The sequence below is a fragment of the Fulvia fulva genome, chromosome 10 (assembly GCF_020509005.1).
Source record: "Fulvia fulva chromosome 10, complete sequence".
Classification (NCBI taxonomy): Eukaryota; Fungi; Ascomycota; class Dothideomycetes; order Mycosphaerellales; family Mycosphaerellaceae; genus Fulvia; species Fulvia fulva.
Window position 1 is genome coordinate 3869873 of NC_063021.1, and position 25812 is coordinate 3895684.

The 25812-nt window shown below is 54.5% G+C and overlaps 13 protein-coding genes across 13 annotated transcripts; 4 read left to right on the forward strand and 9 right to left on the reverse strand.

Annotated features, from left to right (window-relative positions):
- Positions 1-334: 334 nt before the first annotated feature.
- Positions 335-898, forward strand: CLAFUR5_12461 (Regulator of ribosome biosynthesis; the record flags this gene model as incomplete). Its single annotated transcript, XM_047911609.1, has 1 exon — positions 335-898. One exon carries the CDS (start codon positions 335-337, stop codon positions 896-898), a length of 564 nt encoding a protein of 187 aa, XP_047767396.1.
- A 362-nt stretch (positions 899-1260) lies between these two features.
- On the reverse strand, positions 1261-1617 carry CLAFUR5_20282 (uncharacterized protein; the record flags this gene model as incomplete). The annotated part of the gene is made up of 1 exon (XM_059463118.1): positions 1261-1617. The coding sequence occupies one exon, from the start codon at positions 1615-1617 to the stop codon at positions 1261-1263; it is 357 nt and encodes a 118-aa protein (XP_059319143.1).
- A 1346-nt stretch (positions 1618-2963) lies between these two features.
- On the forward strand, positions 2964-3488 carry CLAFUR5_12462 (uncharacterized protein; the record flags this gene model as incomplete). The annotated part of the gene is made up of 1 exon (XM_047911610.1): positions 2964-3488. One exon carries the CDS (start codon positions 2964-2966, stop codon positions 3486-3488), a length of 525 nt encoding a protein of 174 aa, XP_047767277.1.
- A 239-nt stretch (positions 3489-3727) lies between these two features.
- CLAFUR5_12463 (uncharacterized protein) lies at positions 3728-4723 on the forward strand (the record flags this gene model as incomplete). The annotated part of the gene is made up of 1 exon (XM_047911611.1): positions 3728-4723. One exon carries the CDS (start codon positions 3728-3730, stop codon positions 4721-4723), a length of 996 nt encoding a protein of 331 aa, XP_047767276.1.
- Positions 4724-6942: 2219 nt separating this feature from the next.
- CLAFUR5_12464 (uncharacterized protein) lies at positions 6943-8177 on the reverse strand (the record flags this gene model as incomplete). Its single annotated transcript, XM_047911612.1, has 2 exons — positions 6943-7999; positions 8071-8177. 2 exons carry the CDS (start codon positions 8175-8177, stop codon positions 6943-6945), a joined length of 1164 nt encoding a protein of 387 aa, XP_047767281.1.
- A 1575-nt stretch (positions 8178-9752) lies between these two features.
- On the reverse strand, positions 9753-10503 carry CLAFUR5_12465 (uncharacterized protein; the record flags this gene model as incomplete). Its single annotated transcript, XM_047911613.1, has 5 exons — positions 9753-9864; positions 9922-10077; positions 10134-10288; positions 10323-10356; positions 10421-10503. The coding sequence occupies 5 exons, from the start codon at positions 10501-10503 to the stop codon at positions 9753-9755; spliced, it is 540 nt and encodes a 179-aa protein (XP_047767280.1).
- A 1065-nt stretch (positions 10504-11568) lies between these two features.
- CLAFUR5_12466 (uncharacterized protein) lies at positions 11569-12406 on the reverse strand (the record flags this gene model as incomplete). The annotated part of the gene is made up of 3 exons (XM_047911614.1): positions 11569-11652; positions 11702-12010; positions 12062-12406. The coding sequence occupies 3 exons, from the start codon at positions 12404-12406 to the stop codon at positions 11569-11571; spliced, it is 738 nt and encodes a 245-aa protein (XP_047767279.1).
- A 58-nt stretch (positions 12407-12464) lies between these two features.
- Positions 12465-13907, forward strand: CLAFUR5_12467 (Dipeptidase aclJ; the record flags this gene model as incomplete). Its single annotated transcript, XM_047911615.1, has 1 exon — positions 12465-13907. The coding sequence occupies one exon, from the start codon at positions 12465-12467 to the stop codon at positions 13905-13907; it is 1443 nt and encodes a 480-aa protein (XP_047767278.1).
- Positions 13908-13987: 80 nt separating this feature from the next.
- On the reverse strand, positions 13988-16060 carry CLAFUR5_12468 (uncharacterized protein; the record flags this gene model as incomplete). Its single annotated transcript, XM_047911616.1, has 1 exon — positions 13988-16060. The coding sequence occupies one exon, from the start codon at positions 16058-16060 to the stop codon at positions 13988-13990; it is 2073 nt and encodes a 690-aa protein (XP_047767074.1).
- Positions 16061-16297: 237 nt separating this feature from the next.
- CLAFUR5_12469 (uncharacterized protein) lies at positions 16298-16830 on the reverse strand (the record flags this gene model as incomplete). Its single annotated transcript, XM_047911617.1, has 2 exons — positions 16298-16510; positions 16561-16830. 2 exons carry the CDS (start codon positions 16828-16830, stop codon positions 16298-16300), a joined length of 483 nt encoding a protein of 160 aa, XP_047767073.1.
- Positions 16831-18172: 1342 nt separating this feature from the next.
- On the reverse strand, positions 18173-21829 carry CLAFUR5_12470 (Methyl-CpG-binding domain protein 4; the record flags this gene model as incomplete). The annotated part of the gene is made up of 1 exon (XM_047911618.1): positions 18173-21829. The coding sequence occupies one exon, from the start codon at positions 21827-21829 to the stop codon at positions 18173-18175; it is 3657 nt and encodes a 1218-aa protein (XP_047766871.1).
- A 616-nt stretch (positions 21830-22445) lies between these two features.
- Positions 22446-24127, reverse strand: CLAFUR5_12471 (Sterol 14-alpha demethylase; the record flags this gene model as incomplete). Its single annotated transcript, XM_047911619.1, has 2 exons — positions 22446-23630; positions 23684-24127. 2 exons carry the CDS (start codon positions 24125-24127, stop codon positions 22446-22448), a joined length of 1629 nt encoding a protein of 542 aa, XP_047766872.1.
- A 147-nt stretch (positions 24128-24274) lies between these two features.
- On the reverse strand, positions 24275-25458 carry CLAFUR5_12472 (uncharacterized protein; the record flags this gene model as incomplete). The annotated part of the gene is made up of 4 exons (XM_047911620.1): positions 24275-24841; positions 24884-24947; positions 25186-25328; positions 25360-25458. 4 exons carry the CDS (start codon positions 25456-25458, stop codon positions 24275-24277), a joined length of 873 nt encoding a protein of 290 aa, XP_047766873.1.
- Positions 25459-25812: the final 354 nt, after the last annotated feature.

Consider the following 25812-nt stretch of genomic DNA (forward strand, 5'->3'; position numbering starts at 1 on the left):
TCACCCAGGACAAAGTACGTGTACCTCTCGCGTGTGGCCAGGGAGCAGCGAAGATATCCGTCACCTCGATACCAGAATCATAAGGTAGTGCTGACGGCACTTTAGCCAGTCGTCTTCTCATATAGTAGGAGTGTATAACGGTGTGGAACTTGTGCCGGAAATGAAGACGAAGCGATGTGAAGTTGACTTCGCAGCTCGACGCGACATCGTGTTTTGCAGGGGCTACTGCGCTAGTCGGATCTATCCGGCGCCATGATAACCTTATCACTCTTCTCCGTCCCAAAATGCGCCTCGACCTCTGCATCACGAACAACATTACAGCACATCCGCAACAATGGCAGACACAAAAGCGCAACCCTACGTCTTCGATCTGGGCCACATGCTCGTCACCGACCCAAACCCAGTCCCATCTTACACCGACAGCACCAAAGAAGCCGTCCTCACCTCAACCGCCAAGGACTGCGCACAAGCCCTCATAAACCAACTCCTCACAGCCTGCCCCATCTCCAAAGCCGACGATGGCGCCTTCCAAATAACTCTGCCCGCACCCGAAACACACCTTCCCCGCGAGAAGCCCGTACCGAAGGAGAAGGAGAAGACGAAATGGGAGAAGTTCGCCGAGAAGAAGGGTATCAAGGGCAAGCGAAAGGATGGCAAGTTGCAGTACGACGAAGTGAAGGGTGACTGGGTGCCCAAGTATGGGTACAAGGGCAAGAGTGCTGCTGGTGGAGTGGAAGCGGATTGGATTATGGAGGTTGATGAGAAGGCGGAGAGGAAGAAGGCGGAGGAGGAGGAGAGTCAGAAGAGGCCGGGAAAGCCGAGTTATCAGAAGAAGAATCCTAATGGTGGTGATGTGGAGAGGAGGGATAGGAAGTTGAAGGCGAGGAAGGGGAAATGAGGGAGAGGAAAGGCTGGGTGACGGGAGAAGACTCTTTGCCAGATTGGCGCCTGCAAACGAGCTATGAAGGCGCCGCATAGTGAGGGGATTCATGAGTGTGAGAGCACAATGAGATGACCAGTCTGCGTTGCAACTGTACGACTGGACAAGATCTGCTAGACGGCGGCTTCTGAACACCAAAGGAAACCACTAGCGCATGCCGACTTTTGCGCTGCAGCGGTGCAACTCACATGGACCTAATGCCGCTTCGATGTACGATAGGAGAACTACGAGATAAGAGGCACGCCGAAAACGCTACCAATTCCAGCAGACAATATGTATGGCTAAAGTATTGCCAGAAAGACGACAGCTGTAACATTCTCTCAATTCGCAACCACAACCGCCTCACCCATCCACCTCCCCTCCGCCGCAGCCTCAACCAAATCCTCCGCCACACTCGCCCTCGTAATCCCCGCAAACATCCCCAACCCCTTCCCCTCCTCCCCAAACTCCCTCACCGGCTTCGTCTCCCCCTCTTTCAACATACACGGCCTGAGCATCGTCCACTCCACCCCCTCCAACTCCTTCACCTCCTGATCCACAGCATCGTGATCCTCATACGCATACGCCAGATTCGTATGCCTAAACATCATCCTCAACGGCCACGCAGACTCCGCAAACGACGATCCAGCTCCCGAGGCGGAGAGGATCACGAGCCGGTTCACGCCGTGGGCTCGCATTATTGGGGCGAGGGTGCGGATGGTGTCGCGGATTAGGAATCTGAGGAGATGTTAGGCCGGCGAAGGGGGAGTCGGAGGCGCGTTGGACGGCTAGGGTTATGATTATGGCGTCGATGGGCTTGGTGGTGAAGGCTGATGCGAGGTTGGAGGTGGAGAGGGGTGAGCCGCGGAGGGGTGTGAGGTTGTTGTGGGGGCCTAGGGTGGAGAGGCTGGAGGTGTTGCGGACTAGGGCTGTGACGGTGTGGTTGTGGGTGAGGGCTGAGAGGGTGGTGAGGTGGCCTGTGCGGCCTGAGGCGCCGAGGATGAGGAGGTGCATTGTGAGGTCTTGGGGGTTGAGGATGGGGTGCGTTGGGTTGTGGTGTTCTTTGTGGTCACAGCTGGGGGTTGATGTATGGATTGGATGATGATCGTTGCTGTCTATATGATGAGAACGCAGGCGTGATATGGAGATGTAATGTCATGGTTGCATGGGTGTCTTTACATCTTATTTGATTCTGTTCCAATATCCCCTGCCTCCTAAGGTAGCGGTATGGTGGTGGTTGCCCTTTTGGCGCCATCTCGGAATCCTTCGCATCTTCGGCCGAGCGCTTTGTCACCTCTCAACTGTCCCATCTTTCCCTTCAATGTCTGCACACAACACCTCGTCATTGACATCTGCTTGGGTTCGCTCTGACGCTAGAACTGTCATACTGACAGATGTTAATGTCGTCCATGAGGGCTTGCGATGGTCAATGGACTGCGATCCTCAGCTCCTCGCTACTGCACTTCGATCCTTCGAGCTGAGAATGTCCTTCCTTCGGCGCTCGCGACAGATGCACACGCACAACGCGTCACGACTGCCAAATCACTATGAGAGTACAATGAGACTCACACCTTGATAAGAGGCTTTCGCTTAGAGTCGTTCGGTGCGCTGACTGATGGCATTGTGCGCTGGTAGATGGGCAACTGGAGGGTTTGGCTGGCTCTTGGTACCACGAGCTGACAATGATCCTTCGATGACCTTGCATCTGCTCTGGCTAGGTCCGAATGAACAGAAACTCTGGCGTACATATAACGTGGAAAGACGCTCACTCAAGCCACGCGATGGAAAGAAAGCCACGCCAACATCTGCGCCCGCTTTCGAAGTTTTGATCAACAATACAGCAGGAGACTCAACATGGGCAACTGCAAAGAGCGTTTGGCGCCCATGCAGTAGGGAACGCACCGGCGGCAAGTTCTGGCTCAACTGCATCGAAGCCAAGTACGAAGGGAAAGGTCGACCATACACCCGCAAGGACTTCGATCACGGTCTCGGCGAGTATGCCGGCGTTACTGACATGCCTTGCTGCTTTCTGTAGCGCGAACTCATGGACGCATATCCAGAAGCCAAAGTCGTACTGGTCAACCGAGATGTTGACAGCTGGGCCAACTCCTTCCTGTCCGTGGCTGTCACGAAAGGCGCATTTACCTTCGCAAGCAATGTCATCATTGCGATGGAGCCATTTCTACCGAAGAGTACTTACACTGCAACGATGGTGCAGAAACAACTACTTGGCTACTTCAAAGCATCCGACGCCAAAGGGATAGAGCAAAATGCCCGGCTAATCATCCGACAGCACTACCAGGACATTCGAGACGCGTGCGCATCCACACCTGGTAGGCTGCTGGGGATGAAGATCGAAGAAGGCCGGACTCCCCTCTGCAGGTTCCTCTACCTGCCAGTACCAAGTGTGCCCGTTCCGAGCACAAACGAGATAGCAATACAGCAAGCCAAGATATCGGAGCATAGGGGCGAAAAGCTTCGCGAAGGAGCTCTGGCTCTTCTCACTTACCTCGCAATCCCCCTGATGGCTGGTGCTGTTGGCTGGTGGTACTTCACTTCGAAAAGCTAAATCAGAGAGGCATCCAATGTCATAGGTTGCTTGTTTCAACATGTCCTCAAGTCCCACTTTTCTTTGAGGACATCGCTAAGGCTGTCCTTATCAAAGTAGAATGCCTTGCTTGATTTACCACAGCACATCGTGGAGTGACAGAATTTCAGCACTCACATCTGCGACACAATTTCGATTCATCGATTCAACGACACAACAAGACTGGCTACTCTGCCATACACATAGCACTCGCACTCACCATGCGTGTCGTCGACAAGCCACAGCATGGCCCTCACGGTAGAACTGCAGGTCTCAGGCTCAGACTGGCGCAAGATCCGACCGCACCACTACCAGGATTCCGATGCGTGTTCTGGAATCTCCCGCTGGAACTGCGCAACATGATTCATGAACTTGTCTGGCAAGGCAAACGTGTCAGTACTGGACTCTTGGAGGCGAGCAAAGACGAGACTTCGCCGTCAGATGGACCTCACAAGGCATCGCTTGCAAATCATTCCAGGCTCGACGGCGTCGCCATACATCTCAGCGATCTGGCAGTCTCGAAAGAATTTTGCCAGGAAGTCAGGTACTGGTTGCTAGAACACGGTACAGTGGTATTCAACGACCCGACGGTGGATCGTGTACACATCGATCGTGCTCTCTGGAATGGCAAGTTTGACCAGGCTCTGCAGCATATCCGCTCAATCGAAGTCTCAGCCGGGTCGCTATTCTACTCGAGCCTGCTCTGGTCACTGAAATTGCCGAATCTGCAACGCATCAAGGTTACTGACTGCGACGCCTGGCGCCTGGGAGTGGCCGTGAGAATGCGCCGCTCTATGGGGACATCCGACTTCAACGAAGATTGCGGCAGCTTGCAGCGTTTCCGGAACCTAGGAGACTGCCTCTTCATAAGGCAGCTTCAGCGTCACACTAAGCTGAGATACATCAAACTTGCGATCCCTCCCTGTGAGAACTGTGAAGACGTCTTCAGAGCCTGTCCAGACAGTGAGGTGGAGGCAACGTGTCACCTTAGTGGCACCTTGGCTCTGTCTATGGAGGCATACGTGCTAAGCAGCGTTCTTGGCAACGTTCGTGTGGAGATCAGCGCAGAGCGCAAGCAAGTGTGCCAGTTGAACGAGGAAATTGGAGCCCGGACCCAGATTGTGACCCATATTGTGGGAGAAGTCATCGCGTATGACGACCAAGATGAGATCAACTCTATGGCGGAGACCCTCTGGCCAACGTCTTGGGAGGGCTGACGTGTGATGTCTGGTGCGATGCAGATACACTAACCTCACATCATCTCTCGGCCTGCAACAGGAAGCGACCAAGCCATGTAGAAGAAGGCCACCGCCACTCGGGGTTTTGCGACCACCGGTGAGTGCTCAGGGCCCTCAATCAATATGTGGTAACCGGCGTTCTTGGAGGCAGGTCTTAGACCCGAGCTACTCTTGAGCCGCGACGGGAGAGCACTTGGCAAGCACTGTGTACTGATACACCACATCTGGAGCGGATCAGTTCTGGTGCATGAAGGTGTTAACAGCAGTCAGCACGGGCGCAGGCTACCGTCCAGCGCTATTCACGTGCGATATAGCGGTGCCAGCGCATGCGTCACAAATACTACGGTCTCCACGTCAGGGCTTACAAGACGATTGTAGAGACGATGTTCCGTTGACTGGAGTATGGAATCTGAGCCTGCACGAACGCTACCTGCGCTGTTCGCTGTCTTTTCAGGCAATTATCTGGTTTGTGTTTGGACACCAGGGATGGATCTCGCACGAGGCAGCAACCCGAAGTATCAATACTGTAGGCCGTCGGATCATCGTTCCAGTCCTGTCGAGGGATGGACCCTGCGTGTTGAGCTGTCAGCAAGACGAGAGGAAGCCGACGGGCGGAAGGTCGCCTTCGGGGAGTTCTGTACAATAAATGCTCCGCGGCCAAGATCCACTTGTCAGATATACTCCTAGAAAGGCCTCGTGTTGGCACCAGGATCAACGAACAGCATTCGATTGGCTCCTGATCCCACCGGCTCCCATACCTGCCAGCCTGCAGCAGAGCGGGTCCTGTAACTGTTAGTCAAACAAACAACTAATCAACAGGTCAGCTGTGCAGACCGGGAACGCTGTAGTGCAGATGCCAGATGCCATGTGTAACGCAGTAGAAGCGCCGTAGAAGGAAAGATCCTCGACACTTCCCCTGGCCCCAGCTCGCCGACCTGACCCCACTTGATCATCAAATTCTAATCAAGTTCTTATCAATGTCGACTATCTTGCACGTCGCCGTTGCGCCTCGGGGAGGGCACATCGGGGGGCCCTAACCCCTCCCTCGTGAGGGCCCCCCCTCCTACTCGTTGCCGGCTCGAGTGCGCGGAGAACAAAGATGCTAGGGGGTCTTGGAGGCGCAATCTGAAGTCGTAGTAGTATAAAGTGTCAATCAAAGTGTCGCCAAATGATGGGGTCAGTTCGGCGAGCTGGGGCCAGGGGAAGTGTCGAGGAGGAAAGATTAGGCAGAGCGAACTTCGAAGCAAGAGTCATGGTTCATCCATGGGAGAAGCAAAACAGCCAATCTGGAGCGCCCAAACTCACGTCTTAATGAATCAAAACTGACTTCCATGAAATGGATGCGCAACTGAGAAGACCATCATGATTCAAAAGATAGAAAACTGAGAATGCTCATTGCTGCTTGCTTTTCTGACCCCAAATACCAATTACATGCTAGTAACCTGAACCGCGCTCTCTCGGTGAAACCGTACCCATACCACCCCTCTCTGCCCTCGTCTTTCTTTGCGATGTGTGACTGTCGACTCTCAACTTCATGTATTCTATCTTGTACAATTCTTGTTGTTGTTCTTCCAGGGCCAAGATGTTGTGTGATGCGCTGTCTGGGCAAAAGCATTGTGGTATATGCACGTCTCCAACCTTAAATCCAAAAAAAAAACTCTATGAAACCGGTGGGAAACCGTGCTGCAACACCTCCACCTGAGCGTGCGCGATGAAGCATTGGGGGACGCCTGCGAGAACACTCTATACCCTTCCTTCCATCGTTGAAACGGAGATCTGATGAAGTGCGCTCGCTGCTGACACCGCTTTACCGCTAATTCTCGCTCGCTTGCTTGCTTGCTTGCTTTCTTTCTTCAAGACCGCGATATGCGGATCTTGCGCTGCTTCAAAGAACTCCCTATCCGAAACCGAAAACCTCGGCCAGCCAGTATGTCTAGTTGTCCAACTGTCGGTATGTGGACTGTAGGGTATTATACATTATGATCGAGCCAGAGACGTGACGTGACGTGTCATGTGATCGACGTTGCGTCGGGAAGTACGTTCCCGCCGCCGCCTCCAGCGAAGAGCCAACGCGGCTTCTCGTGTGTGGTTGATGTAGACGCACGAGAGCGGCTGGCGCTGCAGCCACGAACAGGTGTCTTCTGCCAGTTCGTCGCAACCCCGAGGTCATGCGGCTGGTATGACCTGGATCCCATCGCTTACATCGTTGAGTATGAAGCAGATGCTGCAGGAGCGCGACGACTCGAGATGAGGCGTTCGGTCTGGATGTATAGGCTGTCAAGGTACTGCATTGCTGGTGCGTCTTTAAGGATCTTGGCGACTTGTAGACCGGAGCTGATCAGCTGGAGGATGTTCCTGTCGTCCTTCAGCGGCCGTGACTGATGCTTGGCCGCGTGTCTCATCTCCAAGCTGTTTTCCAAGATCGTGATGAGCTGTTTGATCTGGCCGTTGTAGAGGACTCGTGCTGGAATGCGGCGCTTGGTCGCCAGGCGTTTCAGTAGGTACACCCACTCTGACCATTCTCGGTCTCCGGGTACTCGAACAGGTCGCTTGTCGGGCTCGATCGGAATAGGAAACTGGTACTTCGCAACAAAGTCGAAGGCGCACTGGGAAAGTCTGTCGTTTACTTTCGATAGGATTTCGTCTTGTTCTTGGGCGTACAAAGTGATGGGTAACTGGGGCAAGTCTTCTTCTTTGGGCTCGAAGCCGCCGTCTTCCGGCTTGTCAAGGAGTTGCGATGGTCCGTCGAATTCGTCTCTGTTGGATGGTCGTCGCTGAGGGAACTGCTTGGACTGCAAGCTTGCAGTGCTGGAGTTCTGGTCGCCAAAGTATCCTGCCATACCAGCCCTGGCTTCTTCTGATGAACTGCGTCGGAGAGGTGGGCCTGGCCAAGGGCTGCCAAAGGCCGCATACCCGGATCTTGGGCTACGATCGGCGCCTGTTGGCATTGGGGTCTGTGGTTGCTGGAACTGAGCGGACATGGGCGGTGTTGCCCAGCCTGAGAGGAGCTGGAGATCTTGGTACGAGGCTGCAGGTCGACTAGACCATTCTTCTCGCGCCCAACGTTGTGTTTGTGCCGTCGAAAATGGAGGATAGCTCGTTCCTGTTCGGTTGCCGCCTGCTAGGCCTGGTGGTGGAGGGAAGCTTTTGTATGGCTGAGCAGTCGTCGGTACAGATCCAGGGTAAGTGTTCGCGTACCTGAGAGTAGCCGGTGGCCGAGAGGCTGCCCACGGGTCTCTTTCCTGTAGTCTTTGCCTGAGACGCGTTAGCATGCGAGCCTCGAATGTAAGTTGGGGTGTCACGCGACGCCCCGAGTGTCAACGTACTGTCTGGCGAATGGCTCCTCTACTCGAGTTGGCAGAGCTGCAGCTCTTCTTGACTCATTGGGAGCATAACCTGTAGTTGTAGGTTCAGAGGGCGCACCAGAGGTCATTATGTGCAATCGGCAGATGTGGCTGCAGATGCAACGACAACGCAGATGCTGCTGGAGGAGCTAGCGTTCGCAGATCAATGTGGTACAGAGATTGACGGAGGAGGGACAGTCAAGCACATTCTTACGTGAGGTGCAGCCAGATGCGCCAACCAGCGAGTAGCCATTCGGCCTTGGGTCGTGCTACGATCGTGCCATCCACCTAGAAGAAACACAAGGCTTCTCGGTGTGCGCTAGGATGTTCGCTGTGCAAGCTGTGACGCGGTCTATCCGTGCCTGCCCAAGCCCTCCCCTCTACGAGTGCTTTTCAAGGGTGCCCCAGTTTTAGCATAGCCATGCCGACGGGACGGATTGGCAAGCTTGACCGAAGACGTGCAAATGTGCCTGATAGCCTGTCAAGCAGAACCAGCCTAGACAGTAGCACGGCCGTGCTCAGCAAGGGTGCTGGTCGTCCCTGGCACATCCGCTCGTGGATGTCGCGAAACAGGGTGGTGAACCTTCATCGACAAGCATCGGCTCGACTTTGCTGACATCACTTGACATCCAACGGTGCGTCCCAAGTGCCGAAAGGTTGTGACCGCCCTGCTTCGTGCGGGCCGTAGTGTGCGAAAGTGCGTGCCGTAACTCAGTAGTCGCTGCTTGCAATATCTGCTGCGCTGCAGGGGCCTGGAGATCTCTCGAAACGACGAGGCAAAGAGCGCTCGCTGTGACAGATGTTTCGTGGCCGCGTGTTGTTTGCGCGCTTGGCGCAGCGAGCCGCCGACAATGATGGCATATCGAAACGAGGCTGTGAGCTTTTGGGCTCTGCTTGACCTGCGTGTATTTCGAGCAATTTCTTGGGAGCTTGCTTCCAGCATCATGGATGTTCAGCTTCGCCTTGAAAGTGCACGTGCGGAAATGATCTGCGCGCTCTTTGGGCATCATTGCTGCGAGTGCTGCTCTTCAAGGCATCGATGTCCTCGAGATGATGAATCACGCTGCCCAAGTCCAGACGTCGCTCACGATGCACGATGGTTTCGTGATGCTTTTGTTGGTAAAGTAGGGCGACAGAGGGCGCGTCGACGGCAACGGACGTCACGACTGCCACGTGCAAAACGAGATGGGTCAGAGACACGCCTTACCGCTTTCAGACCATGCGTTAGATTGCGTTGCCAGCTAAACTGACTCGACATCAACTCCATCGCCGACCGGCCAACAAAGTGCTGCCTGCTAATACTGTAAGACCATATGCACGTGAGCGTCCGGTGGAGATCGACTGTTTCGCGATAGACCGCTGTGCCAGTCTGGTGAACTGCTGTCCGTGTGCTGCTGCACAAGCGACAAGTCCTTGGCCGTGCGTGAAACATCAGGAATGCCACTGCCCTCCGCGACGCTGAGCGGATATCGCACTCGCTCTCTGCTAATGATCGGAAGCCGAAATGTGGAATTGGACATGTGTTGGTGAAAACTCTACGAACGACAGGCCGATACTGCCTGCCGGCAAGTGCCTACGAGATCCGGGTATCATAATCGTTACTTCCCATGTGCCTGTACTGTTGAGCCGGTCAGACCGTCACCACAGCTCAAGCATATCGACCATTATTGCTTTGATTCTGCATTTTGTATGAAGGCGCCGTGTAGTACATAGTTGGCCGCTGCGCCGGACCCGGACTGCTGCGGTGGAGCTGGAGAAGGGTCGCGGGACTGGTCGCTGTGGAATAGATCAGCATGTGTGCCCCGACGTTGGATACTGTCACCGGGTACTGACCGGAACGGATTCGGCGGAGCGCCTGCCAGGTTGTTCGTGTCGAGCCCTGCCTCTGCGTGGCCGGCGTGTAAGCACCACGCGCGCGTAGCGCTCCGACTTCTGCGGAACCGATGCAAAATGACAGAAGTGTAGATGAGCTTGCCTAAGCACGTCGCGCTATCAAGGGTTAGCGAGGTAAAAGAGCTGTTACGGAGTTGCATCCGAACACTTACAGAATGACAATGACCCAGATGAAGCCGAGAGCAGCTCTCCTTCGTGCTGCGCCGATCAGAGATAGAATGAAGAACACTGCCCAGACCAGGGTCGCGATGGTATTCAAGACCACAGCGACGACAGGGCTGAGCCTCTTGCGCGCGTATAACACGATCTCCACAATGTCAAAGATGATGGTCACGACTCACGCAGCAACTCGCTAGCCAAACTCCTGCAACAATGCTAGACGGGGTCCCTTGTTAGTGTCTGTTCATTCTTCGGCAATTCTTGTCTTGCATGCACTTACCGGACACCTTGCCAAACACTCTCATCAACCTCGTGAGTCGTCGTAGGAGGAGTACTCGTACTGGCCATCGCTCGCGAAATCATCCACGTGGTGCAAGACTGCCAGGCTCGCACCGAGCGAGATGACCAGAATGACACGGCACAGAAGCTGCGCAGCCCAAAGCGGGATGAGCACGCGCTTCAGCCAAAGGTCGCCACACATCTTCTCCGCGATGTACCAAGGGATCCCTGGTCTGCCTTTCCCAGATGAACTGAAGTGATCGTGTGGTTTGCACAGGGTATCAAAGACCGATCGTGGTAGACTGGTAGTTGGACCGACTCTGTGCGATTGGCGCGTTGAGAGATATGTTCACGGAAGCAGATCGCAAACGAAAAGATATGTGTTTGACAGTACGAGATTGCGAGAAAGACTCACCACGGGCAGCGTCATGTATCAAATACTGCGACATGCGTTGAACAATGTCGTCTTGCCGCCATTGAGGTTCTGAAGGAGCGCCGGTGCGAGTTCGTGGAAAGGCACATCTCTCTATGACACAAGCGAGCCAGTCAGCAGCCGACAGCTGAGCGTAATAGGCTTAGTCGCTACTATATTCAACCCTTGTCTAGAATACTGTGCCGCGGCTTGCTGCTTTGAGCGTGTGCTGTCTGCAAAACACTGCGCCGCATCGCGAAGAAGCGCATCTGCTGAAGTCCAGTCAAGACAAATGTTTTGCGGCTGGAGTCGCACGCCTGCTTTGTGGTGGTCGATATCTTCAGCCGTGTGGCAATGGGTGTTGCAGCTGTCCACAGCTGTGGCCTTGTGAGAGCGTCTGGAGACAGCTCATCCATGTCCTGGGACGACCATTTTCGAGACTGCCAGCCTTACTGAGCGCCCTGGAAATATTTTCTGACGTAGCGTAGATCATATTCTGGCAATTGGTAAACCATGTCCCACTACCCTCGATCGCTGCCTGGGTAGATGCGGGAACCTGACGTGCTTGACACCGTCATTTCGCAAACACCGCGGCACCAGCATTTTATATTGGGAAGTCGCCTGGGTGACCCTTTCATAAGTGGTCGCGCGACCACCACATCTGACGGTACAGCGCCAAAGCCAGTTACCATCGCATGGTGCCACCTGGAACGAAACTGCGAACACGATGCCACTGCTCATAGCCGATCCTCCTCTGCTATCAGGTCCTCGATCCGCTTGCGCGCCATCTCGCGGCGCTCTTCCCGGAGGCTGGTGAAGATCTGATGGGAAGTGAGCACATAGGTCGTCTGTCAAAATGCGGACACATACCCAGAACCAAGTCGCGATTTCAACAAAGCCGAAAGAGAAGACCAAGCTGTTCTGAAGAGGCTCGCCGAGGGATGCTTTGCCGAAAGAGGTGGATGTCGGACCAAGTGCGCCGCCTTCTTTGAAGAGATAGGTGTAGGCCGTGAGCACGAAGAAGAACACGAGGCGGACAGGGACGTTTGATAGCCAGTAGTGAAGGGCAATCCCTTCCTCCATAGATGCCGCTGTCAGGTCAACAATGCCAAGGAATGCCAGTAAGACTCCTATGAAAGCAGATGCATCGTTGGGCTTGTCGAGAGAGGTGGCATGAGGCTGTGAAGGAAGATCAGCATGAAGTACATGATACCGATACATTTCTCCTACCAATCTCATCGATTCGCCCAATATGAAGATCGCATTCTGATCCGCGATTGTCTTCGGTGCGGTCAGGAAGAAGTACGCCGCCGTGATATGGAAGAGTGAAATCGCGCGAATGAGCGTGAATCCTGATATGATGGCCATTGTCGTTGTAAGGAGATGTCCTCTCTCGTCTCTGAATTGTCCTGTTACATTGGAAAGCACGTGTCTCCGAAACGTCAACACCGCGTGTTCGGCTTCCTCGGAAGTCTCAGCTCGAAGCTTGACCTCACACGGCAAGATCACCAACAATTCTTGAAACGTTCTCCACGTTTCACCGGCCATTGTCCGGGTAACTTGTGCCTCTGACATGCTTACTACCCCTTGGTACAGCACATCACGAGTCAATAGAGAGCCGGAGCTTCCCACAATGGCATCGAAGAAGCCTCAGGCCGATGAGAAGCGGCCAGCACGATCGACGTATCATGAAGATCCCCGGCAGGTCATTGCGGACTCTGAGAGCAGTTGGCTGACGTTTGTACAACTTCTGTTTGTTCTGACGATAGCCATTACGGTATATACGCTTGGTGGCGTCGATGTTGTGCCTGATTTCTGGAAGTACTTGACGAAGCCGTCGCTGTCCGGAGCCGAGAAGGTGCTGGCTGAGAATCCATTGATCGATGGCCACAACGATCTGTTGATTCTGCTCCGAGCGAAGTATGGGAATCAAATCTATGACAAGAACTTCACCAAGCCGTTCGAAGATGGCGGCATGATCGCCCACTTCGACCTGCCTCGCGCAGACGAAGGCAAGATAGGCGGGACATTCTGGTCAGCTTGGGTACCATGTCCCGCAGATGGCTTCGACTTCTCCGATGAGAACTACGCCCCATTTGTCCGGGCCACCTTGGACCAGATCGATCTCTACAACCGTCTATCAGCCAAGCATCCCAAATACTTCACGCTGCCGAAGAATGCCGCCGAAGCAGAGCACAACTGGAAGAAAGACGGCAAGCTCATCTCACCACTAGCAATCGAAGGACTCCATCAAATCGGCAACTCAATCGCCACGCTACGTCTGTACCACGAACTCGGCGTCCGCTACGCCACTCTCAACTGGAACTGTCACAACCGCTACACAGACGCAGCAGTCGTCAGCATCGACGGCGAAAGTCAACGCTCCAAACCCTACTGGGGCGGCGTCAGCAATGAAGGCCGCAACCTCATCCAGGAAATGAACAGACTCGGCATGATCGTAGACCTCAGTCACGTCAGCGCCGACACCATGCGCGATGTCCTCGGCGGCACACCTGAGAAAGGCTGGAATGGAAGCGTCGCGCCACCGATTTTCAGCCATTCGAGTGTGTACTCGATCTGTCCGCATCCGAGGAATGTCCCGGATGATGTGCTGGAGCTTGTCAAGAAGCGGGATTCAGTGGTCATGATCAACTTCGCTCCGGAGTTCATCAGCTGCAAAGATGTGGCTGCGAAGAATGGTCTGCCGCAGTTCGTGGAGGAGACGAGTACGATTGAGCAGGTGGTGAAGCATATCATGTATGTCGGGGAGAAGATTGGGTATGATCATGTTGGGCTGGGCAGTGATTTTGATGGTATTCCGACCACGCCGAGGGGACTGGGTGATGTTTCGAAGTATCCTGATCTAGTGGATCTGCTGTTGAAGAAGGGTGTCAGTGAGCAAGATGCGGCCAAGGTGGTGGGGAGGAATGTGTTAAGGGTCTGGCACGAGGTGGACAAGGTCGCTGCTCGGTTGCAGAAAGAGGTTGATCCTCTTGAGGATAAGCTGGGAAGCTCGATTGGGCAGACCTCGATCGGTCTCGATGGTATGGATATTCAGGTGAAGTATGAGGTGTAGAAGTACATTGAGTCGCTGATAGAGAAACTATAGAGAATACATCTTTCTGCTAGATGCATGAGTCCTGTATCTTTCTCTGCTCATGCTGAGCTTCCACCATCGCTTCTCCAGAAGTTGTTGAAGCTGAAGAGGCCACGACGACCTCCAGCTCCTGGGCTCTCACGCTCAGCCTGCTCGGCAGCAACAGAGCCTCCGCCCTCCTCGGTACGGACTGGATCGTCGTGTGCAGTCTGCACGTCCTGCATCTGATCTTGGGTTGCCTCAACGAAAGCCTCATCCTCCTCAGCACGTCCTGGGTTCTCCTGCGCAGCCTGCACAATCTGCAACTGACCATCCGTGGCCTCGCCAAACGACTCGTCTTCCTCGAAATCACCTCCATTACCACCTACACCCTGCATATCCTGCAGCTGACCATCAGCAGTCCCAGCGAACGCCTCACCCTCCCCATGGTCACCGTTGTCCTCGCGTGCAGCGTGCATATCCCGAGACAGAACTCCCGCAGCTGAGCCACCCGCCTCACGAGTCACTCCATCCATCGCGATGTCTTCGGCTCCTGCAACTGCAGGGAATGGTGCGAGTGCTGCAGAATGAGGCTCGCCTCGTGGTTGTTGGGCAGCAGCCATGCTCTCGTTGACGATCTGTGTCACCTGTCGTCGATCACTGTCGACTGTGGCGTCAACGTTGGGCTTGGCAGGATTCTCTGCCGCCTTGTGCTGAGATGTGGTTTCTTCTTGTGGAGTCGCGAGAGCACGGCTTGACTCAGCGCTATTGTCGACTTTCGATGTGGAAGCTTGAGTCTGCGGCTCTTGGAGACGAGATATCTGAACTCGCACGTCGTTGGTTGGTGTTCGCGCAGCTGGAACAGGTCTTGGCGGCTGAGGCGCAGCAGAAGTCTTGAGTCGCTCGATCTCTGCTCTGGCGGCTTTGAGCTCCTTCTTGTACTGATCCTTCTCCTCGATAACGCGGTCGTGGGCATTGTTGAGATCGAAGAGACCACGCTGTCTGCCAACAAGTCGGAGCTGGTTCTGGTGCGAGTTCTTGGCCTGGACGTTCCACATCTGGTACTGCTGCTGGAGGTCATCGGCGTGCTCTGCTTTCAGCTCGTTGATGAGTTGGGCATGCGCCATCTTCAGCTTGTCGTTGAGCTTCACCTGCTGTGTCCACTCGGTATGGAAGTATCGAGATTTGCGCTTGCAGTCGTCGCGGTCTGCTGTCATGCGGTCGAAATCATCGTTTCGCTGCTCAAGGATTCCCTGCAACACTTCGTTGTTGGTCTTCTGCGCTGTGAGCTTGTTCTGGCTGGTCTCGAGCTCTTTGGCTTTCTCCTTGAGCAGCTTGCTGTCTCCTGGCTTGGCGGTCTTGATCTGGTCTTCGAGTTCCTTCTTTATATCCTTGAGCTTCTCTTTCTCCGCCCTGAGACCTTCGACTCTGTCTTGCTCCTTGTCAAGCTTCTTCTGCCAACTGGTCTTGGCCTTTTCCAGATCTTTCTCATGCTTCTGCTTGAGGTCTTCGACCTGGTTCTGCAGTTCCTGCTTCTTCCAGTCCTGCGCCTTCTTGAACATCTTCTTGCCGTAGGCTTCCTGGTTATCCTCTGCCTCCTTGGCCTTGAGCTCTGATCTTGCGGCCTTCGCCTGCCACTTGTCCCGAACCTCCTCAATGTTCTCGATTCTGATCTTCAACCCCCTGATTTCATATCTCTTCTCGTTGAGGACTATGTTTGCCCTCTTCCTGCAGTCCTCGATGGAAGCATACTGAGGAGTCAGCTTCTGGCTACCAGCCTGAGATACGTCCACCGCCTCTTGTTGCAAATCCTTCGTGTTCTTCTCCGCTGTAGTCATGCTACCGGATTCACCATCGCCCTTTCGCTGTGCATCCCCACCCGCTTTCTTCTCGGGGACTTCTCGTGGTGATGGCTTCTGCTTCTTCGCTGGCGTAGTCTGTTCGTGATCTGCTGCTTTGCGCTTGTTCGAGCCGTCTTCGACAATCTCAATCGAACTGCTAGGCGCTCGTGAGGTGCCGGCAACCGACTTATTGGTGCTGTCATCGGAAATCTCCACCACACTGTCATTCGCAGGTAAAGTGCCGCCGGTGGGTGTCTGCTCGGTGGTGTTCATGATGGTGGCGGCCTGCTCGTATTGCGGTGGTTCGGCCATATCTGCTGGCGGTAATCGCTCGTGGTGGTGTGCTGCGTGGCGGAGGTGGGCGAAGTGGTGTGAGTCAAAGATGAAAACGAAGAGGAAGAAATGGACGGCGGAAAGGTAGAAATAGTGTCAGTAGTCAAGTCGCTCTCACTCGAGGCTTTTCAGTGGTTGACGCTATGTGCCGAAGCTATCATGTGCTCGCGCCAGCTTTTGCCACCGCTTCTTCTGCCTGTGTTCCTCACTTTCTGCTCACTTCTGGTTGGCGAAGAGTTGGCGGTTCTCGACCAGCAGAGCATCGACAAGCTCTTGGAGGTCTTCGGCGCACTTCTGGTACTTCTTGGCGTGGTCGTATTGCCACTTGAGCCACTCGTTCTCCTTCTCGCGTGATGCAATATCTGCCTGCTGTCCCTTCACCATCTCCAGGTACTGTTGGGCTTGCGCCTCGAGTGCAGCGGCGGTCGTCTGTGGTTGAGTCAGTGTATTGTTTGAGGCGGTAGATGATGTTTTCTTACCTCCTCCTTGGTGGCGCTTGCCAGAAACTGCTTTACCGACCGCTCTCTGATGTCGAGACGGCGGCGGAGGGACTCGTTCTCCTTCTTGAGCTCTCTGAGCTCGTTGTCTTTGGTCGTCATGACCCCGGAGGCGAAATCGCAGAGCTGCTCCTTCACCTCATTGAGGTCGTTGGCGTCCTTCAGCTCGCCCTCTAGTCGCTTGACCTCCTTTTTAAGGAGGGAAATCTTCGCTTCGTGCAATTGGATGGTGTGGCCAAGGCGGCGAGACATCTTGTGTGGTGTGGTGTGATGCGTGGTGGTCTAGTAGGCTGCGAGAATTCGAAAGTTGTGTTGGCAAACGCGTAGAGCACGTACCACATCATCTGCATGACGCTAGCTGCCGCATGTAGCCGAGAACCCTGCATGTGAATTTGATCCACAAACGCAGGAGCAACATCATGCTCGTGATCGTCAGTCTGCCATTGCATAGTATGAGGTGCATGTGATCGGGTGGGATAGGGCAACGGGACGCTAGCAGTGCTCGAGGCGCTTGTACCCCCAAGTCTTCGTAGATTCCAGGCCAGCATCAGCCGCTTTCGAGCATCAGGGGCAAGATCGTGAGGCGGTATGTGTAGTACTGTAGACGCGTCAGAAGCATCTGGTAGCGTTCGAGGATGTGCATGGGGCGCCCACATGCTCGAAGCGTGTACTGCCTCTGATAAGCCATAGGATCCAAGCTACCTTCAGCCGCTTTCGAGCATTCAAGGTAAGACCAAGAGGCGGTAATGGTGGTCATATAGACGCATCGCGCTCGCGTACCTAGCGCGCCGCCTCAGATACTGCCTGATCGCCACGCCGCCATCTGAAACGGTAGCTCATCCAACGTCCAACGGCCGCGAGGAAGCATAGCCGCGCAGAAGTTCCCATTCGACCCCTCCTCGCGCGAGACCCTTGCTCACGTGCGGCACCGCCCGTTTAAGGTATACATACATCCCACCAATTCGCTTACTCACAACTCATCCGCTAGCCTGGCTCGCCCATATGGCGGAGTGGTTAAGCGTCCGGAATTCAACAACGCCTAACCCCACCAAAGTAGCAAAATAACAGGATACCCGACATTCCTGCGTCGACCCTCGGGGGCCGACGGTGCTTTGGTGAGAGTGCGAATCGATACGGAGGGCAAGCGCCCGGGCGACCGGCTTGTCCTTGAGGACCCCTAACAGTACGAGGCTGTTAGGGTATTCTTTTGTCAAAATTTTGGCTTGATATGTTGTTTTTATTTTGGATGGTGGGTGTGTGGGTGGACATGTGAATGCCAAGGATGTCGAAATTGCGTTCAGACTTTTGCCACGTCTGCGACTTTGAGGTCTCGTAGCGTGCCTCACTCGAGCATAATGTCGATGCTCCAGCATATTGACCCGTGAGTTCATGTATTCGGAGGATCTATCTTCAAACCAACTTGCAGGCGACTCTTGATGAGTTCCTGGGTCATTTTGCACTATTCCATGGCGCGAAGCAGATGTGGCACGATAGGTCGAATGAGATAATGGCCAAGAATCTAACATCATTACCTACTCACCTCTGAAATGTCTATGCAACATCCCACCTTTCAACGTCTGTCCGTAGAGCCGACTCATGTCGACGACTTCTTCACTTGGTGTCGAGCTGATCGTCTGGGTTTCGCACTTTCCGAAGCATGGACCGGAATGCTCTTCCTCTGCCGTCCACGCTTTCGATGTTTGGCTTTGGACTCTTCAATAGATGCTTGGGCGTCAGGCCTTCTAGCTTTCGATGCAGCCTCGCTCGATGCGATGGTCGGTGGTGCGACATCGATGGCACTCGCGTCATTTTCCAGACAGACGTCCTCAAGTACTTCAGCTCCAATCTGATCGTCATTGGCAGATGGCCTGCTACGAGTCTTCGCAGGTGTCTCCTCCAGAGATCTATCCGCACCACCTCTCTTTACCTTCTTCGCAGAAGACTCCACGCCCGCAGCCTGAGCGGCAAACTTTCTCTCCTGCGGATCCTCAATTTCCATCTCACCCAAGATCGCTTTCTCCATCTCCTCCTCTGAAGCACGCCGCTTCTCCCCACTAAGCGGATCCCAAATCCACCCTTCCCTCAACCACATCCACCTCAAACAAGCACGAAGCTCCTTATCATCAGGCAAAACTCTCTGCCACTCCGGCACGAAACCATGGATCTTGGCATTGGTACCATTGTAGTCATCCGCCACGCCCCTCAAATGATCACGGCAGAAGATGCGCCAGCTGTCGTACGCATACTGCCCACAGCCTGGGATGTTGCCGATTTCAAGAAGACCTGCGCAGTCTTCGGCGTCTTCTTCCACGAGGTTTGCGATGGTGGAGGCTTTGCCGTCTCCATGAGTGGGGTAGTTCAGCGTTCTATATCGCTTTCCAGCCACAGGAGGATCAGCGGTCCATGCTTTGGCGATCTGTATGAGGCGCTTGGAGCGCTGGTTCTGCAGTCCTAGATGGCGTACCATCTCGAGGAGATCTGCTTGATCTGCCTCGGCGAGGGCTTCGCAGGTGGGATACTTCTCCTTCAGCTTCCAGAAGACAGGTACGGCGCTTCTGCCGGCGGTCTTGTTGAGGAAGGTTACTGCTATGATTAGCCAGAAGGGCTCGCGCCAGATCTTCTCTTGAATGAGGCCAAACATGGTGGCATCAATGGGTGGCACGGGAGCTCGTGATGTACCGGCCGGTATGCGTCCGCCTCCGGCAGTTGTGTTATACAGGTCTACGCGGTCTGTGATGAAGTGCTCGCTGATCTTGCCTGTGGACTTGCGCTTGGAAGCAGGAGTCTTGACCGTGGACCTGGTCTGTCTGACTGGTGTTTTGACGTTGTCTGCTTGCGTCCCAGACTGATTGTATTCTTGATCTTCGTCGACGATGGTACTCACCCCAACATCGTCCACTTTCCTCTGTCTACGTCTCGAAGACTTCTTTCTCTTGCTTGTCCCAGCGGCGGGGTTGTTGACCGGAACGCTAGCATTAACAGACTCAGAGTTTTCGAGGAGATTGTTGGCAGACTCGGCTTGTTCATCCGCTGCAACATCTTCGCTTGGAAAGACTTGTCGGTCAAGTGCATTTTGTAGCGCCGTCAAGGGACTTTCGGTGTCTGCCGCCACGACTGCTTCACGACCTTTCATTGGAGTCTGCCTGTTCAGTCTGTCCAAATTCGTAGTCTTTGTTATTTTGGCAGGCGAGAAGTGTTTCGAAGATATCCCTGTCATCTTTCGCCTTAGAGGTACAAGAACTTTCGAAGAATCACAGGAGACCGGCATGGCTGCCTCACTGTTCGCAGAGGCTTCAGGGGAAATGGCAGGCGCAATCTCTGTATCTTGTACATCCACGGTCGGAGGCGTTGGCGCTCGGCCCAGTTCACTCAAGGTACTCGACAACGAGCTGCTCGTCCGCGAAAGATCCAGCTTGACAGCCGCATCATCCATGACTTGATCGGCAACAGCACCTTCTGCATCTTGCAGTGCCCCTCCATCTGCGCGTCCTTCATACATAGCTTGCATTACATCCGTATCGTCTAGTGCCCATGCGTCGAACGATCTCCCATCATCATGCACCATCATGACAACAGCGTCTCTCTCGCTCGGTACTTTGCCAACACTATCATTAGCAGTCATAAGCATATCCAGATCAACCTCACAAGCAGAGTCGCGGGAGTTCGGAGGCTTACACTGGTCCATGGAGAGTAGGCTTTCGCTTAGGAGGTCTTCGGTCACATCCTCAATATCGTCGTAAACATCATCGGAGTCTCCGTCAGTAGCGAACAACTCTTGGCGCGTGCGAAGGCAGTCGGGCGAAATCTCAGCGAGGGTATCACTCCTGGCTGAGGAACGACCACGGCCAGAGCGCTTTGAACCAGCCTTTCCAGTGCGCATCGTTTTCTTGGTGGCGTTGTCAGTTTGCTGCGATGCCGATTTGCTGTGATCGTGGCTCGTACCTGTTGGAGTAGCAAGCGGCGTTGGAAGCGCGGCATCCATTGGCACACTGGACTTCGGCTGAGATGACGAAGTCGCAGGTTGCTCGATATTGGCATTGCGTGCTTTGCCTGCATCTGATATACAGACGATCTCGCCAAATTCAGACGCATGGTTCGAAATGCTTCCATATGAGCTCCCAAGTGGTCGCTCACTTTGCTGTTTGCCCGGTATCTCCGTTTGGCCATTCTCTTCGCGGGAATTGCTCGACTCTACCAGATCCAGCGTATCGCCCGAGCGTCTATCGGAATCTTCCTTCTCGGTGGTGAATATGCGATCTGCAAAGCTCTCAGAGACCGACCCTTGTACAGGCGCTTTGCTGGCTGTCTCATCCTCGTCATCGCTGCTGTCGCTCTCGCTCTCACTTGAGTCATCGCTGTCGTCAAGCTGGGGAGGGCCTCTGTTGGGAAGTGGAAGGTCGGTGAATTTTTTCAGGCCCGGAGGCCTGTAGGTGGGTAACACTCTCCGAGGTGGCGAAGGGCGACGTTGCTCTGATCGCCGTGCAGTGGCTATAGTAGCTTCCGGCGCTTTCTTGTGCTCCCGAGTATCGACACATACCTGGTCGACAGTCGGAGCTACCTCCTCCGGTTCTTCCTTTATGCCTGGGTCCGGTTTGGTGGCGCGCCGGGGCTGTTCGTCGGTGACATGCCACTCTTTGACTGGTGGCCTCGCCAACCGCGTTCTTGCAAGCACTTTGACATCCAGAGCGGGCCTTTTCTCTTCAACGGTGGGTATACCGTCCATCACCTGCTTGACCTCCTCCGATTCTTCCTTTATGCCTGGGTCCGGTTTGATGGCGCATTGCGGCGGTGCGTCGGTGACATGCCACTCCTTGACTGGTGGCCTCGCTAATCGAGTTCTTGCAATCATTCCGACATCCAGAGCGGGCCTCTTCTCACCAAGAGTGATCCTACTGTCCTTCACCTGCTTCACCTCCTCCCCTCGACCCGTACCATCCCTCCCCCTCTGCACCTCCACTGCCCGTGCCTTCATCTCATCCCTCCACCGCTTCCTCGCGCCCTTCGCAGTCAGAATATCAGGTGCATGACCCGCCGTAATACTGTCGACCACCACAGTGGCGAAGTCGATGAAGTCCAAAGATTTCGCGACGCCATCGCCAGTCCTGTGGAGGACCGGCGTCCGTCCCGGATGCGCATGATTCGTGAGTTTGAGTCTTTTGTTCGCATATTCATGTTCATGTTCATCTCTAGTAGGATTGTTGGATGAGGTGGGGGGTGCTTTGCGCTTGTTGTTTGTGGTGTTGGTCGACATTGTGTTCGTACAGCGTTGTTGATGTGCGCATGGTCTGACAGATTACGGCGTAGCGATTCTGCGATGCTGGCGGTAAAGAATGCTATTGATGCATGCTTGATAAGATATTCATGTCGTGATGACTGTGAAGCTCGCTCGGCTCGAAGTCAAGTGCCATGTTGACTGCAAGATTCAGGAGTTGATCCGGCTTCGGCAACAGCCGAAAACTTGAGTACAGTATCTCCTTGTCGGACACAGCCTTGAGCACATGCAATATGGCTGCCTTTTGCCATCTCACGGGGCATGCCGTGGAGGGTCAACAAGGTGAGGACAGTGGCGTGCGACAGATCAGAACACTCGTTGGCATCCCAGAAACAGCATCGCCCAGTATCGAATGATTCTGCGGAGTTCTGCGATGTAGGGGTAGAGTGTCTAGGTGATACTTGACACTCCGATATGGATAGTGCACTGATGCCAGCGATCGAGTGGTGCCACAATGTTACAATGATCTTCCACAAAGCGAGGAATCCGAGACCGACTCAGACGCGAAAACGCTAAAGTTCATATTACATATGCGAGCCTGTTGTCCACTGACTGCTGACTGCTTGCTTGCACTGTTCGCAAGACTTTGCAACTTCTACTTCTTCTCCCTCCGCTCCCACTTGATCACCGCGGGACTCAACGGCCGACTGAACAGACTGCTATAGTCAGTGCCCACAACTTCCTTGCTACCATCGGCGTTCTGCCACGTGAAATCCCGAATCACGGTGGCAGTGATGGCCTGCAGCTGCACGTACGCGAACTGCTCACCGATGCATCGATGCCGACCCGCGCCGAAGGGGAGATATGGAGACGCTGCGCCCTTGCTGACGAGACCGTAGCCGTAATCTTCCTTCTCTTCTGCGACGCCTTCCCGAACCATCGCTGGTACTAGGTGCTCGTACTTGTCGGCTGGCTTCTCGTCCCATCGATGCGGCTCCCATAGGAGGGATTCGGGAAAGTGCTCGTCCATGCGACTGCAGGCACCTGGTGCTGCGAGAAGAGAGTGGGTGGTTGGGATAACGTAGGGTGTGCCTTCGATTGGCATGGGTGATTTGACCTGGCGCAAGATCGAGTGGATGGGAGCGTGGATACGGAGAGTCTCCTTGACGACTTGGTTGAGAAGGGGCATTTTGTTGATTTTGTCAAAGGTCAGGTCGTTTATTGTGCCGTCCGGCTTCGTGCCGAGGATGGCCTTTTGTTCTTGCAGCAGCTCTTCCTGGATCTCGGGCCTCGTCGCAAGTCGCAGCATGATCCAGGTGATTGTAGCAGATGACGAGTGCTGGCCTGCCATCAGGAGTGCAATCATCATGTGCGCGATTTCACGATCTGGGAGAGGAGTTCCGTCTTTGTAGGTGCATTGCATAAGGTTCCAAATCATGTCCTCCTCGCGGCCTTGCGACTTCAGCTCGCCATTGTTGCGGCGCTCCTTGATGATTGAGAGATATGTATCAGCCATCTTCTTCTGCGCATAGTCGCGTTTCCTGTTCTGTGGAAGAGGTGCCCACGGAAGCATGAAGTTGATGGGTGTGAAGCCTTGGTCGAGATCGTGGTACAGGTCGGCGAAGCTTGCGTCGAATCGTTCGCGAACTTCCTTGCCTTGCAGCGATCTGCTGGCAGTGTAGATTGTGAGTTCGGCCATGGCAGGAGGGAGGTCGATCGTGCCGCTGTTGGCAGCGAACTTTTTGTGCGGGTTCTCTCTGGCGAAGAACTGGCGAGTCTCGTTCGCGATCAGGGTGACGTAGGATTGGAGGGAGGACGAAGTGAGGCCATACTTGACGAACTGAAAGATCACGTTAGCAAGTCATTCCACATACCATCACCACCGGCGCATACCTTCTTCTGCTCCATGAGCTTGTGGTTGGGACAGTCGTAGACGACATCCTTGCCGAATACAGGTGTTGTGAGCGGGCTGTAAATCTCCTCGGCGTTGACGTCCCTCAGCTTTCCATTCAGAATGAAGTCGTTGCCCTTAGTGCCCAAGCACACGGTCGTCTTCTTGCCGAGTAGGATGAAGGTGAAGACATCGCCATACTTTTGGCGACAGGCGAAGAAGAACTTGTATGGCTCGATGCCGTAGGATATGGTGCTGCCGATGAAGGGTACCCAGTGGAAGACAATCGGAGGCTCGTTCGGGTTCTTGAAGAGGATCTGTCGCGCGACGTTCAGGAAGATGGAGATGGCGACGGCAATGGCGAATACGGATCCAGCGAGTACCCAGGTGGGGGTGCTGCCGAAGTGCGTGTCGAAAGTGACGGCGGCGTCTTGTAGGAGCCCCATCGTGAGGATGTAGTGAGGTTGTCGTGGTGGTGTCAGAGTCGAGACCTCAGCAGAATAGCAACATTGTTACCTCTTCGACATCGTCTCATGGGCTCAAAAAGGGAAAGCGTCAGGAACCGCAGTGAGACGATAAGTATATTCACGTGATCAACGAGCCACACAACCACAGTCACGTCTACCTCCATTATCAGACCGCGTGAGTAAGCAATTGCCATGAAATTTTGATTGAGGCTGGCTTTGCGGCCACCTTTGACGTCCACAAGCCCATGCAGACTGCCATGACCGCGACGTTACGCCTGCTCTTCCCAGAATCGACGCCCTTGGTCCTTCTTGGCCCCCAGGTCGCCAACTCTTCTTCCTCATGACTTCGTTGTACTGGGTGGAGTAGCCATCGCCGCGTTTTCGACTCTCCAACGTCTCGGCGCTGGGAGTCCACGGTGTTGCTGGCTCACGTGCGCCTGGGCTGAATGAGTTCGCTGCGGATACGTTGATGGCCGGAGGCTTAAGACCGCGCTGTCCGAAGCCTGATCTGATGGGCATGGCGATGGCGTTAGGTCCTGGGGCAGGCTCGTCCGGCGCGTCAACTGGCTTGAGATCTGGTTCAGGGTCGGGCTCATCTGCTGAATCGAACTCCTCCTCTGGGTCAGATGTGACCTCCGAGCCAGACTCCATCTCCTGAGGTGTGGTCAGCAAGAGTTGCACGACTGCTTCGTGCTGTAAGAGTTGGAGCGAAGATAGGAGAATATCGGTACATACCTGCGCCTCGCGAGCACGAACCTGTTCGTCAAGAAACCCAGGCTGTGCATACCATCCTCGTGGCCTGGTTCTCGGGACATAGATCATCATCTGTACCAAGTTAGCTACACCTCGGGCACGAAACTGAAGCAGAGGACTTATCGTCGGATGCCAAAGCTGCGAGGCAGTAGTTCAATTCCGCGGTCTTTGGCCTGCGAGGAAGACGGTGATCAGCTATGCAATCGAACATCTCGCAGCAAGACCTCAGCAACGACGCGAAGTCGTAAAGTCTACCTGTGCCGGACGCGGCTCTGCATACATACCTGGGCAGATTCTCCTTGGCAAGTAGCTCGATGCAGATCTCTTTGAGCTCATCGTCGTCCTGCCTCGCTTCGAACACCTCACACAGCTCTTCGCATAGCTCGTCCAACACACCCAAGTCCGAGGTCCATTGTTCCGCCATATGCTGCGACTTGTTAGCAAAGTGTGAGACTCACTCCGACCCGGAAAGCAAGCAGATTTACTGCCAGAACACCAATGTCTCGCTCAACGGTCTTGGCACCAGCATGCTGCCGGACCTCTTGTTTGGCGTCCATGGTACTTTTCGCGGAGACGGAGATTGTGTGGTGGTATGGGCAGTGCGCTGTTTATAACACCGCTGGAGGCTTTTAGTGTGACTCTGCCAGCAATCACCAGGTGTTGAACGAGGCACGCATCAGTAGGAGCCCGAGCGCTTTGTCGCGAACCTGCAGGAGACTTGTGGAGCTGGCACCGGTGTGTCCTGAAAGAGAACTGCGCGATGTTATGCATGTGTCGTGCGTCTGAGCAGAAGTGCATTTCTGTCGCAAGGAGCAGTGTTTGATGCGGGTGCTTGCATGTGTTCGGGGGCCCGTGCACTGATTTGCGCGCCTTGACGCGGCACAAACACTCATGCGGACTTTGCTCGCGTT